At 44.4% G+C, this 15,873-nt stretch overlaps 1 protein-coding gene across 1 annotated transcript in view; it reads right to left on the reverse strand.

Annotated features, from left to right (window-relative positions):
• LAMA1 (laminin subunit alpha 1) overlaps positions 1-15,873 on the reverse strand; it is a 164,078-nt gene that overhangs the window by 77,991 nt on the left and 70,214 nt on the right. The window contains exons 13-19 of the mRNA XM_034995743.1: positions 14,309-14,410; positions 12,912-13,123; positions 12,016-12,127; positions 9,438-9,548; positions 3,057-3,184; positions 1,564-1,650; positions 666-877 (exon numbers count right to left, since the gene is read on the reverse strand). Of these exons, the coding sequence (XP_034851634.1) occupies positions 666-877; positions 1,564-1,650; positions 3,057-3,184; positions 9,438-9,548; positions 12,016-12,127; positions 12,912-13,123; positions 14,309-14,410 (964 nt within the window). The remainder of the gene's footprint in view (positions 1-665; positions 878-1,563; positions 1,651-3,056; positions 3,185-9,437; positions 9,549-12,015; positions 12,128-12,911; positions 13,124-14,308; positions 14,411-15,873) is intronic.

Below are 15,873 nucleotides of genomic sequence, written 5' to 3' on the forward strand. Positions count from 1 at the left end.
AGCACCCTCTTGTGTCACCATGTTGTAATAGCATAGCAGGACTTCGCATTTATAGGAAATTATTAAAATAATGTAAAATTGCCATTTTTACTCTTTCACACCTTCAAGAGCTGTGCATAAAAATCTGAGGGCTGTATCAGCCCTGAGGCTACAAGTTTGTCATCTCAGGTATAGGAAAGCCTGCTTTCTTTAGCGAGTGGTTCTAAGTGATCCATAATGTCAGGAAGGAAGGAAGCAGAGCTCTGGAGCAACATGAGTCAGTAGTTCAGGAACAGATTGTGAGACTCCAGGGATAGAGCCTTCCCATTTCCCACCCCATATCTTGAAATCCCATCTGACTCGTGAGACCCCTGAGCCCGTCCCTCATTAACACTGCAGGCTCTGACCCCGGACGGCCTTCGCCCGGTCCCATCAAGCACCACTTCCTCCACCAGTGGAAGGGTACCTAAATTTTCCAGGCCACCTGACCTGCTCTGTAGGTAGTGGATCAAGCTAAGGCAGGGCACACCGGGAAGAGTGAGGTCTTGGGTCTAAACTGGTATTAACACAAGCGCCGACCGAGATAAAGTTACCCCATAGGCTGAGCCCTTTCTGACACATGTAAGTAGATGGAGACGTCACATGGCCATGAGTAAGGGCCCTGACTTCACAGCCCCCACACTCACCGCGGCAATTTTTGGCAGTCACGGCGTCCCCGTAGAAGCCGTCAGCACACCTCTCGCAGTGGGCACCGTCCGTGTTCCCAATGCATTTCAGGCACTCTCCAGTGACAGAGTCACAGTGACCCTCCTCAAAGGGGTCCACGTTGCCGCTGCAGTTGCAGGGAACACAGGATTCCCCGGGCACTGTTGGGTTTCCATAGTAACCATCTGCGCATCTGCACAAAAGATTGAAAAAGGGACCCAAATGAATGCACTTCCTCTAGACACTACCCCCACCATCCAGGGATTCTCTGAATGGTTAATAAAGCAGACGGACTCTTTTTCCATAAGATTTATTGGGAAGCAGTGCAACACCAAGTTCAGACATTCAGATTTCCTTCACTCATTGTGAAGACAGAGAATGTATCCCGAATGAGCCATAAATCCCTGTGGATGTGCCCTCAGCTCCAGGCCAACTGGACCTGCATGCTGTGGGTGTGACGTGGCTCCCCCAGGGACTTCCGCCAGAGCTGGGCACTGAGACTTAACACCTGGGAAAAGACAGTGTTGGCTTTCGGGTGCCAGATGACAGCTACTAAATCAAACCACTCTGGAACTATCCAGATAGTGGGATATTTCAGTGTGGGAACGGTACACACTGGCTCCTCGCTGTTTTCTATTGTCATCGATGAGAACTCACATGAGCTCGAGGAGCTGAAATGCTGTTCTTGAAAAATTCCCCGGCTTTTTAATCGGCATACTGGTTTTTCTCTATAATTATGGGAAATAATCATTACACACCAAAACGCTAAAATCATACTTACCTATACATTTGAAACAAAACACATATCATTGATATTTAATTAAAAAAGAAAGTTTGATGCAACTTTTGGAAATCAGTTGAGTGATGCAGACAGAGTACCTCTCACACCAAGCTCCTGAGTATCCCGGGGCGCACTGGTCACAGACCACTTCATCCCCATCCTCTAGGTGGCAAGTGGGGCTGAAACTGTCAGAACATTACAAATGAACACAATTTTCCAATGAGTGGTGCAGAATTTCTAAACATTTAAAATCCTCGTCTTTTACCACTCCTCACAAACTTTCAACGGTTCTTCACTCCAGAAGCCCGGCCCCTGACCATGCAGCCCACCTCATGAGCCTCTCTCCTGGGCACTGGACGCTCCCTGCTCCTGCCTGTCCCTCAGCCCAGAGGCCGCTTCGTCCCCTCTCTGCCTGGGTTCACCTTGTCCCCCGTGCCCAACTCAGCCACCATCTCCTCCAGGAGGCCTTCTCCGATGCTCTTCCTGGTCAAGCCAAGCTCCCGTCTCTGGTGCTGGTCTGCCTGCCTCAGAGCCCCAACCAGAGTGGCCAAGAGTGAGCTCTAGCTTACATGTGACAGCCCATCAACATTCCCCAAAGGATCCCCACTGCTCACTGAGGTCCCCTCAACCTCTATTCCTGGGTCTAGGGGGGCTGTGAAGGGAGGTATGGGGGCAACAGGGGGGGCCCTATGATTACATCAGAGTAGCGCTGGTTGTGTCTGTTTTACACAGTGGAGTTTCAAATGAAAATCCCATGGGGGAGTTCTCTGGGCTGGAGGGAGGCAGAGTCCTAAAGTGTAGGTCAGTGAGAGAGAAATAGGTTTTCAAATCCGGGCCTGCAGGACGCATAGGCCCCAGCAGGGCGAAGGAGGCCTTGCGCATCACTGGTTCCTCCCACCCCACTCCCGCCTTGTGCTCAAGGACCATCTGCGCTTTCACAGACAGGACCTGCTCTTTGATGTTGCCATAACTTGGCACACTCGGTTCCTTCTGCCCAGAACACCCTTCTCTGTGGCCTTCATCCTTCAAGCCTCAGGTCAGGGCCTTCCTCGGAGTCGCTCCAGGCAGAGTCCTACTCTCCTGACAGTGGACACACCTCCACTAGAGTCATGACCACACGGTGGGTCCCATGGGACCAGCAGCCATGGATGAACACTCTGATACACGAGCTCCTACCATGATACTCAGTGTGTAGGAGGCACTCCATAAATACTGGTTGAATCATGAAATGAATTCAGCCCATTTTCAATGAGCCTCATATTTACATATTTTGGTCATTATATCAACAACTCCTTAAGGCCAGGAACAAAGTTTTATTCATTCCTGTGTACTCTATGCCTCCTAGCCTACTGGCAGGCACACCAGATATACACTGAAAGAATTAAGGAGCAACATTAGACCAAGAGGAACCAAAGCATGCACATTTTCTTGCCATCACATGCCTTTCTTATATAATTTAATACACCGAACTTGTTCTTTTTAAAAAGAGAGAATTCACCCCTCCATCTTTACCACTGGGTAAGCACACTATCTTCACACACGAGGTCTGGCCACACTAGGCTGGCTCCACAGGTGGGAGTGCCGTGCTTACTTGTTGGAGGCTGTGGAGAGGGGGCAGGCACACTGCTGGCAGTCCTCCGGGGTCCCTCGGGAAGGCAGCCCGTAGAAGCCAGGCCCGCACTGCTCACAGTGGTCCCCGGTGGTGTTATGCTCGCAAGCCTAAGAACACATGCATGGATGAGACTCAGTTCAGGCTTCCTTAAACGATTCTCTGATTCATCAAAAAATAACTTGAAGTCAGGGTGGGAAAAAAATGCTCAAAAAAGTCACCAAACTCTCTTACATGAGGAGGGGTTGCCTGTTTCCAGATAAATACAAAATTTTAATTTGTACAATCTGTACACATGGGAAGCTTTCACTCTGCCCATGTCAGAGTAGCTGCTACCAGACTTGCCCTTCTGTAGGAAAGAACTAGAAAACGGGAACAAAACATATTGAACAATTTCTTTCAGACGCTAGACTGTAACAAAGGTGAGAGAAGGGAGGTGACAGGATGACTTGGAATCACATGTCTTTTTCCTGAAGACACTTGCTAAGCAGGTGGGGGAGGGCGGAGACCCAAGCAGAATGTGGAGGGTCTTGCTGAGTTGAGGAGATAGAGGTCTGAGTTTGGGGAGACTGGAACTGCAGGAATTTGGGCAGAGAATTGGAGCTTCACAAAATAAGAACTCCAGAAATCTGCACAGGAGACCCCTTCAAATAGCTACTGAATACAAGCTTCTCATGTATAGAGTGCATTTCCATGCAGCCAGCCGAAAAATTAAGAACTCACGCAGAGGCCAGGGACACTAGAATTGTAACCAGCCAGTGTGGGGAGTCTCTGTTAAACGCCCAGAGCACCCAGTAGAGACCCCAGAAGAAAAACTCTTTCTCAGTAGGGCTACGCCTGACCTAGAGTAGAGGTTATACTAGACCCACCCTAACAAAACTTAAAAACAAACCTTGAAACAATCCAGCTGACCTATGATAATTTAACCACTTCCCAAAACAAACTCTGATGTTCTTTTTGTTACTTAACAAAATCCAGAGACTTAACAATGAACAATATTCATCATGCAATCGGAAACCACTGAGTATGCTTCCGCTAGTCACATCTGGGAGAATTTGGAATCCATGAGTCCAGGCAGATAACAAGTAGGTAAATAAATAAACATAAGAAAGGAGGGTTCTTGCTTACAGTAGAATGCTGTGTACCAATCGAGAAGCATGGAGAACATCATATAAGTGTTGGTGGGGCAAGAATCATCAGAGACTGCTAAATCTAAGGGGGAATTTTGATGATGAATATGATACTTGCAAGGTCTTAAAGTGTCTCCGTCACACTGCTTATTAATTGCAAAATAAAAGAACAGTAAATATATAGTAATTGACCAAGAGCTCGCGTGTGTAATAATCAGAATTCACACCATCAGCAAGGGGCAGTGGACATTGTGGGCTTCCACGTGTGGTTCTCTGAGAAGGCCACAGCATCACTAATGAAGTGTTCTGGCCTGAAAGGTATAACCTGAACCAATTCATGAAAAAACAAGAGAAGGACTGCCAAATAAGGGGCATTTTATTTTTTGAAAAATGATCGTGTTCTTCAAGGTGCATTATAAAAGACAAAGAAATGCTGTAGAATGCTGTACTTCAGGTTAAAGAAGACTAGAGAGACATGACAATAAAATGCAATACCTAAACTAGATGGGGCCTGTCATGGTGGGAAAAATGCTATAAAGGACATAATGGAGTCAACCGGCCAAATGGAAAAATGGATGGTAGATTAGAAAAAGTAAGATAGGGTGCCTGGGTGGCTCAGATGGTTAAGCGTCTGCCTTCGGCTCAGGTCATGATCCCAGGGTCCTGGGATTGAGCCCCGCATTGGGCTCCCTGCTTGGCGGGAAGCCTGCTTCTCCCTCTCCCTCTGCCTCTCCCCTGCTCATGCGCGCTCTCTCTCTCTCTCTGTATCTCCCTGTCTCAAATGAATAAATAAAAAATCTTTAAAAAAAAAAAAGAAAAGAAAAAGTAGGATACCAAAGTTATATTTATTGAAGTTGATAATGTACTGTGGTTATATAAGAGAAAATCCTTATTCTCAGGACATACACACTGAAGTATTTAGGGATAAATGAGCATAGTGTACGCAACTTATTCTCAAGTGGTTTAGAAAAAAATATTATGATTCGATAAACAGATAATGAGAATAATACAGCAAATGGGGAAAATGTTAACAACAAGGTGAATCTGGGTAAAAGGTGGGTGCCCTAAGTACTATTTTTCTTCCTACAACTTTTGCATACATTTAAGATGATTTCCAAATAAGGGTTTTGTTCTTTTTTTTTTTAAAGGCAGGATAATAACTACTAGATCTGAGAAGAAGCAAACAAACAAAAAGCAAATGTGATTCATAAGGAGAAAAATCTAAAAAGTAGGCAGAGGAAAAAAAAAAAGACAACCCAGAGAATTACATGTATAAGAATGACTAATGACTTTTCACTTGAAACAATGCAAGCCATATGCAAACAACAATTTTCAAGTCCTGAAAAAAAAATCTGCAAAAATCTATTTCCAACTCAAAGATGAAAGAAAGCCTTTTTCAGGTCAAGAAAAGGCGAGAGAATTTGTCGGCTGTCAGACCTGCACCAAACAAATGCTAAAAACAGTTCTTTGGAAGGTAGAAACATGGAACCAGATGAAATCTTGGATTTATACCAAGGATTGAAGAGTATCAGAAATGATAAATACAGGGAAAATATGAAAGACTTATTTCCTTCTTGAAAACATGTCTTTAAGAAAGCAGAATGACGCCACATCAGGCGTATAGGAGGTATGCAGGAGAAACGAGATGGGCAGAGCAGGCCCCGAAGGAAGCGACGCCAAGCATAGGGCAGCTGCAGAGCTCAAGGGAAAGCTGAGCCTGTTCTCCATATTCTTTCCCAAGTTCCGCTCTGCCCGTGACTTGGTCTCCCCAGGTCCTCCCATGACCCCCACCCCCATGCTGATGTCACCCAGAATTTTTTCCTGTGATCTCTACCCACCCCTGCCTGTACTCACTTGCCCCAGCTCCCACCTGTGGGTCCACCTTGCCACCCACTTCCCTTTACCCCCTTTTCTGAGAGCCACTCATTTTATAGACCTTGTTGGCCATTTTTCATTCAACAGTTTAAATAATATTTCCAGTTTCAAAACTTGAATACTTTTCTACCATTCCTGAGGTTGATAAAAGTTTTCCCATAGGTTAAATTTAATTTGGGACTATAAATATTTGTATTACATCCTTTTAAACAGGTTTTCACCATTTTTTTTGAAGATTTACTTATTTTAGGGAGAGAGAGAGAGAGTGAGAGCTTGAGTGGGAGGGGCAGAGGGAGAGGGAGAGAGAATCACAAGCAGATTCCATGCTGAGTGCAGAGTCTGATGATGTGGGGCTTGATCCCAGGACCCTGAGATCACCACCTGAGCTAAAACCAAGAGTCAGAGGCTTAACCGACGGCACCACCCAAGTGCCCCAGGCTTTCACCAGTTTTATGTAGTTATCCTAGACCAGGGCTTCTAAACTTGAATTGTTTACAAATCACCTGGGTTCAATGTCAATTCTGATTCAGGAGGTCTGACATAGGGCCTGAGTTCTGCATTTCTAAAAAACTCCAGGGTGACGCACAGACTGCTGGTCCTCAGGTGACATTTTGGTAGGAATGTCTTAGACTCTTTTTTTCCTCCCCATCCCCTATGTGACCTTGATTTTGATAATTAACCCAAATTAATTTAAAATGCAGCTGGCTTTGGTAAATGGCTACATGGTTGAGCTAAAAGTATTATGCAAAATAACTAGTTTCATTAAAATACATTTAATTATGTCCACTTGCAAAATATCTATGATAGGATTTCTTTGCTCAAAGGGCCAGACAGGGTTTTCTTTCTCTTTGGGAAAGCCATTACGTAGTTCTGCTAAAAAAAACCTACCAAATCTATTTTGACGCTTTCTCAGGTCACCATCCCTTTAAGGGACCAGCCCTGTTGGTGGAGCTGGAATCTGAGGGAGGAGAATGCTCATCTCCTCAGGAAGGAAAAACATCTTCTCTTGAATGGAAAAGAAAAAAACATGAGGGCCCAAGATACGCAACTGCCCTTTAGGCTCTTCTCTTTCAGAAGAGAGCAAACTGGTTTCTCCTTGGGAGGACAGCAGAAAGAGCTGGGAGAACAGGAGCTAATGTAAATCGTGGACATTGGGGGGGCTATGATGTGTCAATGTGGGTTCATCAACTGCACCAATGTGTCCCTCTGGTGGGGGGAGGGGGCTGTTGATAATATGGGAGGCTGTGTGTGCGTGGGGGCAGGAGGTCTATGAGAAATCCCTACACCTTCCTTTCAGTTTTGCTGTAAATCTAAAACCACGCTTTAAAAAAAAAAAAAAAAAAGATAGGGCACTAAGAACAATTGGAACCTTCTCTCTGATAACCTGTAAATCAGGAGTTAACTCTGGGAAGCTGGATGGCTACATGCAAGGCCCAGGGATAGAAATGGCTATCCAAAGGGGAGAATTAAAAGGTTTCTTTGTAAAATAGAATAGAAAAAAAAAAGCAAAGTTAGATGAAACAGATAAATGATGCTACCAAGTTTTTATGTTGCTTTAAAGTCCAATCTAAATTTTTATTATTTTTGCCCCTTCAAACATGAATGACTTAAAAAGGTAAAAATAATAACTTGACAGTGCAAAAGGCTGCAGACAGCACCTCATCCGAGTGTTCCGGGCTAACATCCCCTAACAGTGTGTGCCGAGGGGGCACGTCACCTTCATGTCTTCCTGCCTAAAATGCAAAACCTCTAGCTAATCACGAGAAAACAGACATGCTCTAGCGGAGGACATTCCAGAGAATGTCCAGGGCTCCTCAAAAGCGCCACAGTCATGAAAGACAAGGGAAAACTGAGGCGCTGTCACAGAATGAAGGCGACAAGTGCAAAGTGTTCTGGATTTGAGGCTGGAAAGGGGACATGAGTGGGAAATCTGATGAAATCTGAGTGAAATCCACAGTTCTGTTGATGAGATTGTGCCCACGTGAATTTCTTAATTTTGATCACTGTACTCTGGTAAGGCAAGATGTGAGCACCAGGGAAAGCAGGGTGAAGACTGAACAGGATCTTGCCGTGCTATTTTTGCAGCCTTACTGTAAATCTAACATTATTTCCCCAAATTTTTCAATTATAAAAATTATCACTTATTATAATTAGAACTTAAAGGCTGGTTGCTACTTAGCATTTTCACTTTAGTGTGAGTATATATTTTTGCAAAGATATAGTAATAAAAGCATGTGCAAATACCCTTTTGGCTTACCTGTACCTAAAGCCATGGGTGCCACAATCACAGCCTGCTGACACCCCCAACTGTTGGCAGCCGCCCTAGAAGGCTGGCCTTACAAACCCAAATGGAAAGGCAGAGGCGTTTAAAAAAAGCAACAACCTCATCAAGCTCTGGGAAACTGATCCTGAGGGATTGAGTGTGTGTGTAAAACATCACTTCATGTAATTCCTATAGACACTTGCTTTCCAGAACAATGAAATGAACAAAGAACAAAATGAAAGCTTTACTTACAGAATCAAGAAAAACTAAGCTCTAGAAAGATTAAACAATCCATGGCATCATGATGAGATCTTCCCCATGGCTCTGATAATTAATTTTCCCTAGCCTTGGGACTGAATCAATCTCTTTTGGAAAGAGCATGAACATTCCCCTGTATGGTGAATAGGACTCAGCTGATTAATATAGGCATTCACTCCATCTCTGTGCAGTAAATCCATTAGAATCCAGGAGTATGGCCTGGCTTCCAGGCAAAAAGAGCCTAAAAGAATTCCTGATTGAAGTTAAAAAACAAGTCTTGCCCTGTATCTGCCCCAAAGTTCATTCTCAAGATTAACTGCATATTTGTCAAGCCATGTTTCAACTCCTGTTGCATGAAAGAAGTACTTGTTTGAAGAGTTTACCCGAGCTAAGAACTATAAAGCATTATATATTGCACAAACGAGTGTGATTATTAGAAGTTTTATTATTCCTTTTAGGACATACTGTGTAATATGTTAAAGGAATTCTAACACTTTCATTTAAAAGCCCTGATCCTTTTTAATCAGTAGGCAATATTTTCTACCTTTATATGGCTTTCTAATCTTACGAAGTGAATTCGTTGTTCTAATAAAAAACCTGCAATGACATTATATATCCCTTTTCCGTTTTCACCAAAGTAACTTTTTTTCAAAAAAGAGCAGAGGAAAAAGCAGGAAACATATTATGACATGAACTTAAGTCTGCGAATTTCCTCTGGGGTCTACAAGGGCCGGGATAATCTCCTATGGAGGAAGCACTTTTTTTTAACCACTCTGCGCAGCAGATGGCTTTGGGATAGGTAGGAGGGGGCACTCGAGTTCTTGGCAACAGACTCACAAAGCAAACGCCATGAATATCACATTCAGCTGCATGGCCGTGGCATTCACAGGGTTGACAAATTCCTCCAAAGAGTATTCCATCCACGCGGTAATAGCCAGGGAGGCAGGACTGCAAGAGAGGGACAGGTGACACATGCGGGGGAAGGCAACCTTGTACATCATGCAAATCATCTTCTTGTCAATAGGTTAGGAACATCAAGTGCTCCAATTTCCATAAGTAGAGAAACATACTTCTTTCCCCCCCCCAAACTTCTTTATTGAGGTATCATTCACATGTCATAAAATGCACCCATTTTAAGGATACAGTTCACTGATTTTTTAGTAAACTTACCGAATTGTGCAACATCGCCATAATCCAGTTCCTCGTTTTTTTTTAAAGATTTATTTGAGAGAGAGAGCATGCACAAGCAGGGGGAGGGGCAGAAGGAGAGGGAAAGAATCCCAAGCAGACTCCCTGCTGAGCTTGGAGACCTAAATGGGGCTCGATCTCATGACCTGAGCCGAAATCAAAAGTCAGATACCCAACTGACTGAGCCACCCAAGCCCCCTTCCTCATTTCTTTTTATAGGTAGAAACACGCACACCAAAACCTAGTGGCGATACAATGGGTCAGCATCCATCTTCACGGTACCTGCCGCAATATTATTAGAAATCGTGTAACACTCAGCCACTTAACCAGTGTTTCAATCAAGAGGACATTTTCCTCTCAACCTGATTTTGTTTTCTTTTGGGTAAGAGTCACTAAATACTACCATCAAAGTGCTCAAGGGTAGGTCTGTATTAAACTGCATCAGGTGAATTGAGCAAACATTACAGGCATGCTTTCGTGGTATTCATGGATGCTGTCCCCTGCCTGGGAGGAGCAGGGGGCCATCCCAGACAGTCATTCATGTCATTCTCAAGATGACCCTGAGAACCATTCTCTCTATTTTATAGACATGGAATATGGAACATGGAGCAGTTAGACCCTGTGCCCACTGTGCCAATGGAAAGATTCAAAGTCGGGGAGACACACCTCCCAGACCTGTGGCCACGGGGCTCCTTGGGGCTGTACCAGACATAAATCGTGTTTCGAGTGCAGACTGGTGAGTGATTATTTGGGAGGCCAGCATACTCCCATGGGGCCATGGGAGGAGGGGCGTGGATCTGGTTTTTACTCTTGTAAAAAATATTAAAATTGCATTTTCATTATTTGAGTAATATATACATGCATTCATTCACACTGACCTTGTGAAAGTCCCCTTAACACCTCCATGCACCACGTTCCCGTCATGGACAATGGGCCAGTCTACAGATGGGCACTGAGGGGGAGCTGCCTGGGGGTCTGTGTGGTGGCCACAGGGCTCTCAAGAATTCCAGTCCCCACCTATAGCTGCCTGATTCCTTACGTCAGCTCCTAATGAAAGAATGAGTTCTTCTGGCTGATAAAAACACTTAAAATTATGTGTTAAGCTTCGTGTGCTTCCTTGAGCGATCATCCCCTGCACATCAGCGCATTTTCCTCTGAACCCAGTGGACCTGGAGTCCTCCAGCAGCACCTGCTCACTGCTGCCTCCTCCTGGTCTAGCTAGCCTGGGCTTCTACTTTATCTGCCAGCCAGCCCACTCCCACATCCCACATACTATGAGGTAGCCTTAAGGTCATTTATCCAGTAAGCACACAGGACTTAGATCCTACAGATACTTCCTTGGCCTAAAAATACATGTCTTAGATCTAAAAAAAAAGTTCATGGGGTCATAAAAGAAACAACCCTGTAAAATATTTAAAATAGAAATATAAATATTTAATTAAAAATCTACATCATGAAGCACAGGCCAACTTTATTAACTGCAAAGTGTACAATTGATAAAGATTCGTAAAAACAAATCATAAGTTAACGGCCCAAAACTCACAGTCAATGACAAGTCAGTCTTAAACACGGGAGAGGCAGGACCGTGTGGTGGTTGATGGTGCACATGATGCTCGGAACCTGATATAACTACTTCCTAGCTCTTTCCTACAGAAAGAGGTTAGGATCGTGCCAAATAACATAGAAAGTCCTCAGCAGGAGAGAGTTATTATCAATATTCATGTCCAAATAATTTCAAAATATATTTCAGAACATTTTTTTAGTGACAGATTACTTCTACTGGTGATCGTAAGCACATTCTCACACACTTCATTGTGAAGTAGAGGTCACCCAAGTTAACCTAGCTGGGGGCCATAAAAAGTCTCAAAACAGGCCAGGCTTTCTAGGTGGCACGCTGGTGATTTGTAAATGTCCAGATACAATCAAGTTCAACCCTCCTTAGAAATGCAAACTATGGCATGGGCAGTGCAACTTTCTGGTTGACTAAGGCAAGAGGGTAGACTGAAATCAGGCCACTTCCACGTGTCCCAGGACTCTGCTGGAAGAGGCACCAGATTGCCTTAAACATTGTGACTTCCAATATTCCTAAAGCTGCCCAAAGTCTGAGCCAAATGTTAGGTTTCTAAAGTTAAAATTCAAGTGCGGGTTATTGTATCACCTTTAATGTGCTTTTTTTCTCCTTAGGAAAGAACAAAAGGAGATAGGAAGGGAAGAAGAGGAGCCTTACCTCACAGGAGAGCCCTCCGTAGCCTTGGGGACATTCGCAGTGCTCCACCTCGGTGGCCAGTGCCAGGTCTATAACGTTAGGGCTGGCTGTATCCAAAGAGACAGAATCCAACCTACCAATAGACAGGAGTCATCCCGTGACTCAGACGCCTACCTACAAATGACAGCTAACATCTTGATGAGGTGGATTCTTAAAAGTTTTCTTCAAACAAAAAGGTGATGTGACTTTTGTAAGTTACTACAGATTTTCCCACCAATATGATTTCTGAAAGCTGTCAGTATTCTCTGGAAGGCCTTTGCAACATTTGGTGCAAAGAAGAGTAGTCGCCCAGACAGCTGTGGGAAGGGTCTGATGTTGCCCAGTCTGAGTTGAAACACTTCTGAAAAACTAACCCATTCAATCATCCTATCTCAAATACAGAGATTGTTCTTAAATGTATAATTCTGTGTTTGCTTTAGGCCAACGTGCATGCGTAGCCGTAGCCTGGCATTGCCAGAAATTGACCTTCTGGAAGTAATAACATGACCGAGGATGGGAACATTAGCTTAAATAGACAGGAAAATCTAAGACCATTAACATCAGGAGGGTAAAAAAAAGATACAAGGTGGTCCAGACAATTGTGAACTTGTCAGGCATTTCTCAGAAAATCACCCTGAAAGTTTCTGATCCTGATGTCAAGATGATCTCCTACTGAGGCACATTTGTCATGGACCACTGTTCTTACATCGTCACTAAAATTATAGTAATAAAAATATTTTTTAAGGCAGCCAGTTCCATTAGTTGTACCCTTAAAATAATCAAGGAAAATATATTACACTGAAAATACATCATTATTAATACATGAAGACGAGATTGAGGACCCTTCCCATGAGCTTTCCCTCTCTTTCAAGACACACCTGTAAAGAGCCATTTTTGCAGAATTGTAGTTGGCTCTAATCAAGAGATGTGTCACGTTGGCAAGGACAGTCATCAGCTGGTCGCGATCTATCTCCCTTTTGTTATTAAAATCTCGAAAGTTCTCCGGCACAAGTCTGACCACATTCAAGTACTCTTCATGTGGTTGTAATGCCAGGCCCTCAGCCCGGGTGCTTAAAGTGAGTCCATTTCCCTAATATTTAAACCAAGAGGAAATACATTTGTAATTCAACTTCACGATCAAAAAATAAAAGCAAATTTCTCTTCAGCAACGTGGCTTTTCATTTGTGCTTAGGTTCTCAGGGCAAACATGTAATCGTATCTATAACTCTTGGTTCGGAATGATCGGAGGAGAGCTGTTTCCTTGTATTCCCCTCAGAGGGATTCAGAGAATAAATCTAAAGCCTGGGTCCTGTGCTGGGATCTCAGAAGAGAAACAGCATGTATGCGCCCATAGCTTTCCTCAAAGCAATGAATCTGACACCCCTCATCTTTAACTGAAGAGCAAAAGTAGAAAAGTATATAAAGATACCTCTAGCTTTCCACAAAATTGCCATTCCCAAAAATGCTTTATGTCACCCCGATCCCACTTGCCGCAGGCTGGATGGGGGGTGCACATCATTAAAGGTGCTGGGAGAAAGGGACATCTGGGTGGCTCAGTCAGTTAAATGTCTGCCCTCGGCTCAGGTCATGATCCCAGGGTCCTGGGATCCAATCCCATGTTGGGTTCCCTGCTCAGCAGGGAGCCTGCTTCTCCCTCTCCTTTTGCCCTTCCCTCCACCCTCCACTTGTTCTCTCTCTCTCAAATAAATAAGTAAAATCTTTAAAGAAAAATAAAAAATAAAGGTACCAGGAGAGGGGGCAGACACTGCAGACTAGAACCTGAGGTGGTTTCTTACCTTTGGGAAAATTTCCAGCGAGGTTGAGCTGGGTCTTTGAGTGATGGGGGCGGAGGGGAGAGAGGGTACAGTGGCTGAGGACAAAAATGGGAACCCATCTTCCGTCCCCACACTGCCAAGCACTACTGGCTAAGCGTTCATGTGGGTGGCAACGTGGCAGGAGGAGACAGAGGGACTCAAAGGGCTGACAGGGTACTTCCAACGTCAGAGCAAACCCGTCTCCCTTCTCAATGTGAAAAGATGGGTCAGCTTTGGGGATCGAGGGAAGAGCCCCATGTGCTGTCCTGAGGCAATTCCAGGAATGGGCCCAAAGAGAATTATCACCAGTCTTGGTGGTGCCTGGATGAGGCAAAGCCTTGCTGAACGGCCACCTGGCCCTGTGCTCCCCGCTACTATGGGCTCCCTTACCACTTGGAGTCATGAACTGTCCCCCAGAGAAGCCCTTCTGCTCTACAGCAAAGCAATGTGAAAGCAACTACCTTAATGATAACATCAGCGTAAGACATGAGGTCCCCGTCCACCATCTCCATGGGAACATCGTAAGACACCGTGTACTTGAGGAAGCCACCAAATGCAGTCAGCTGAAAGAGGTAAGCGAGAGTGAACACAGAGGGCACATGACCACAGCCCCTCTGTAAGAGGAAGTGGTGGCCAGGATCCGTCGGGAAACAACCCGGCTGCAAGGTGTCCGAGTGGCCACGGTACAGACGGGAGTCCACAGCAAAGCAGTGAAAAGAAAGCATATTATACGAATATGTTGTTTAACCAATATTACCAAAATGCAGGATGTGATTTAAATGTACAGAAGAAAGATGTGCTCCTTCTTAAAGAAAGCCCAAGGTGAACGAGCATCAACTTCTGTGAGTCACATAGGAGACGTATATTTCACTTAATTTTTTAGGATTTAGGAGTCAGATCCATGATGATAATCCCAACATTCTGATCTCCTTGCACTGCTTGTAGAAGAACAATAAGGAACAGGACTCATCGGCTAAAGATGGACTAAAGGTTTTTCCTCCTGGTCGTATCCTTTAATACAAAATGGAGATGTTCTTTGTGACAGGTGTGTGACACAATATCAGGTTCAGAATCCAGTCTTTGCACCCGAAAATTAGAAGAGTGATCTTAACAGGAAAAAAAAGATCATTGACCTTTGGTGATAAGACCACATTATAAAGAGAGCACATCTTCTAGGATTATAATTTGATGGGAAAAAAGAATCGTTTTCAAAATAAACACTACTTAAACCTAAGTCTAAATAAAACAAGTTGTAAAATTAAAATATAGCCAATAAGTGAAATAGAAACTTCCCAAGCTATAAGACCTGCACTACGATGAAACATAGACCATTACTTCAAAACAAACCAAATGCACAGGGAAGGTAAGCACGGAGCTTGAGCCACTGAGATAGATTCTACGGAGTATATTTTCGGATCATCAGAATCTGGAGAGAAGTGGCAATATCGGGGGCGCCTGGGTGGCTCACTCAGGTAAACTAACCTTTGAACCAAACTGCCTTTGGTTCAGGTCATGATTCTGGGGTCCTGCGATGGGAGCCCCATATGGGGCTCCCTGCTCAGCGGGGAGTCTGTTTCTCTCTCTCTGTCTGCCCCCTCCCCCCGCTCGTGCTCTCTCTCCCTCCCTCCCTCTCTGTCTCAAAGAAAAAAGAAAAAAGAAAAAAAAAAGAAGTGGCATGATTGGTAGGGAAGAAGGGGACAATGGCAGGTTAAATCATATTAACCAAATTTCCCCTTGGTAGAATCACCACTTTGCATTTTCTTAAAATGGGAAGTATTCTATCTTTGCTAAATGTGAATGTTAGGTGAGAAAGAGTCTGTCTTGATAATGAAACTGGCAGGACACCAGCCCCAATGCCCAGTCTGTCCCGCCCAAGTTCCTTCTGCGCCAGGCTCTCCACTGAGCCCTGGGACTAAGGAAAGTACAGGGCTAACTAAACAAAGCAGGGATTTGCCCAACACTTCACAGAGGCCCAAGTGATCCAGGAACGCAGAGGAAAGTGGAGAGCCTGTCATGGGAGGAGGGG

This window comes from Mirounga leonina, unplaced genomic scaffold, assembly GCF_011800145.1.
Source record: "Mirounga leonina isolate KUSES-001 unplaced genomic scaffold, KU_Mleo_1.0 Mir_93, whole genome shotgun sequence".
NCBI classification, from domain to species: domain Eukaryota; kingdom Metazoa; phylum Chordata; class Mammalia; order Carnivora; family Phocidae; genus Mirounga; species Mirounga leonina.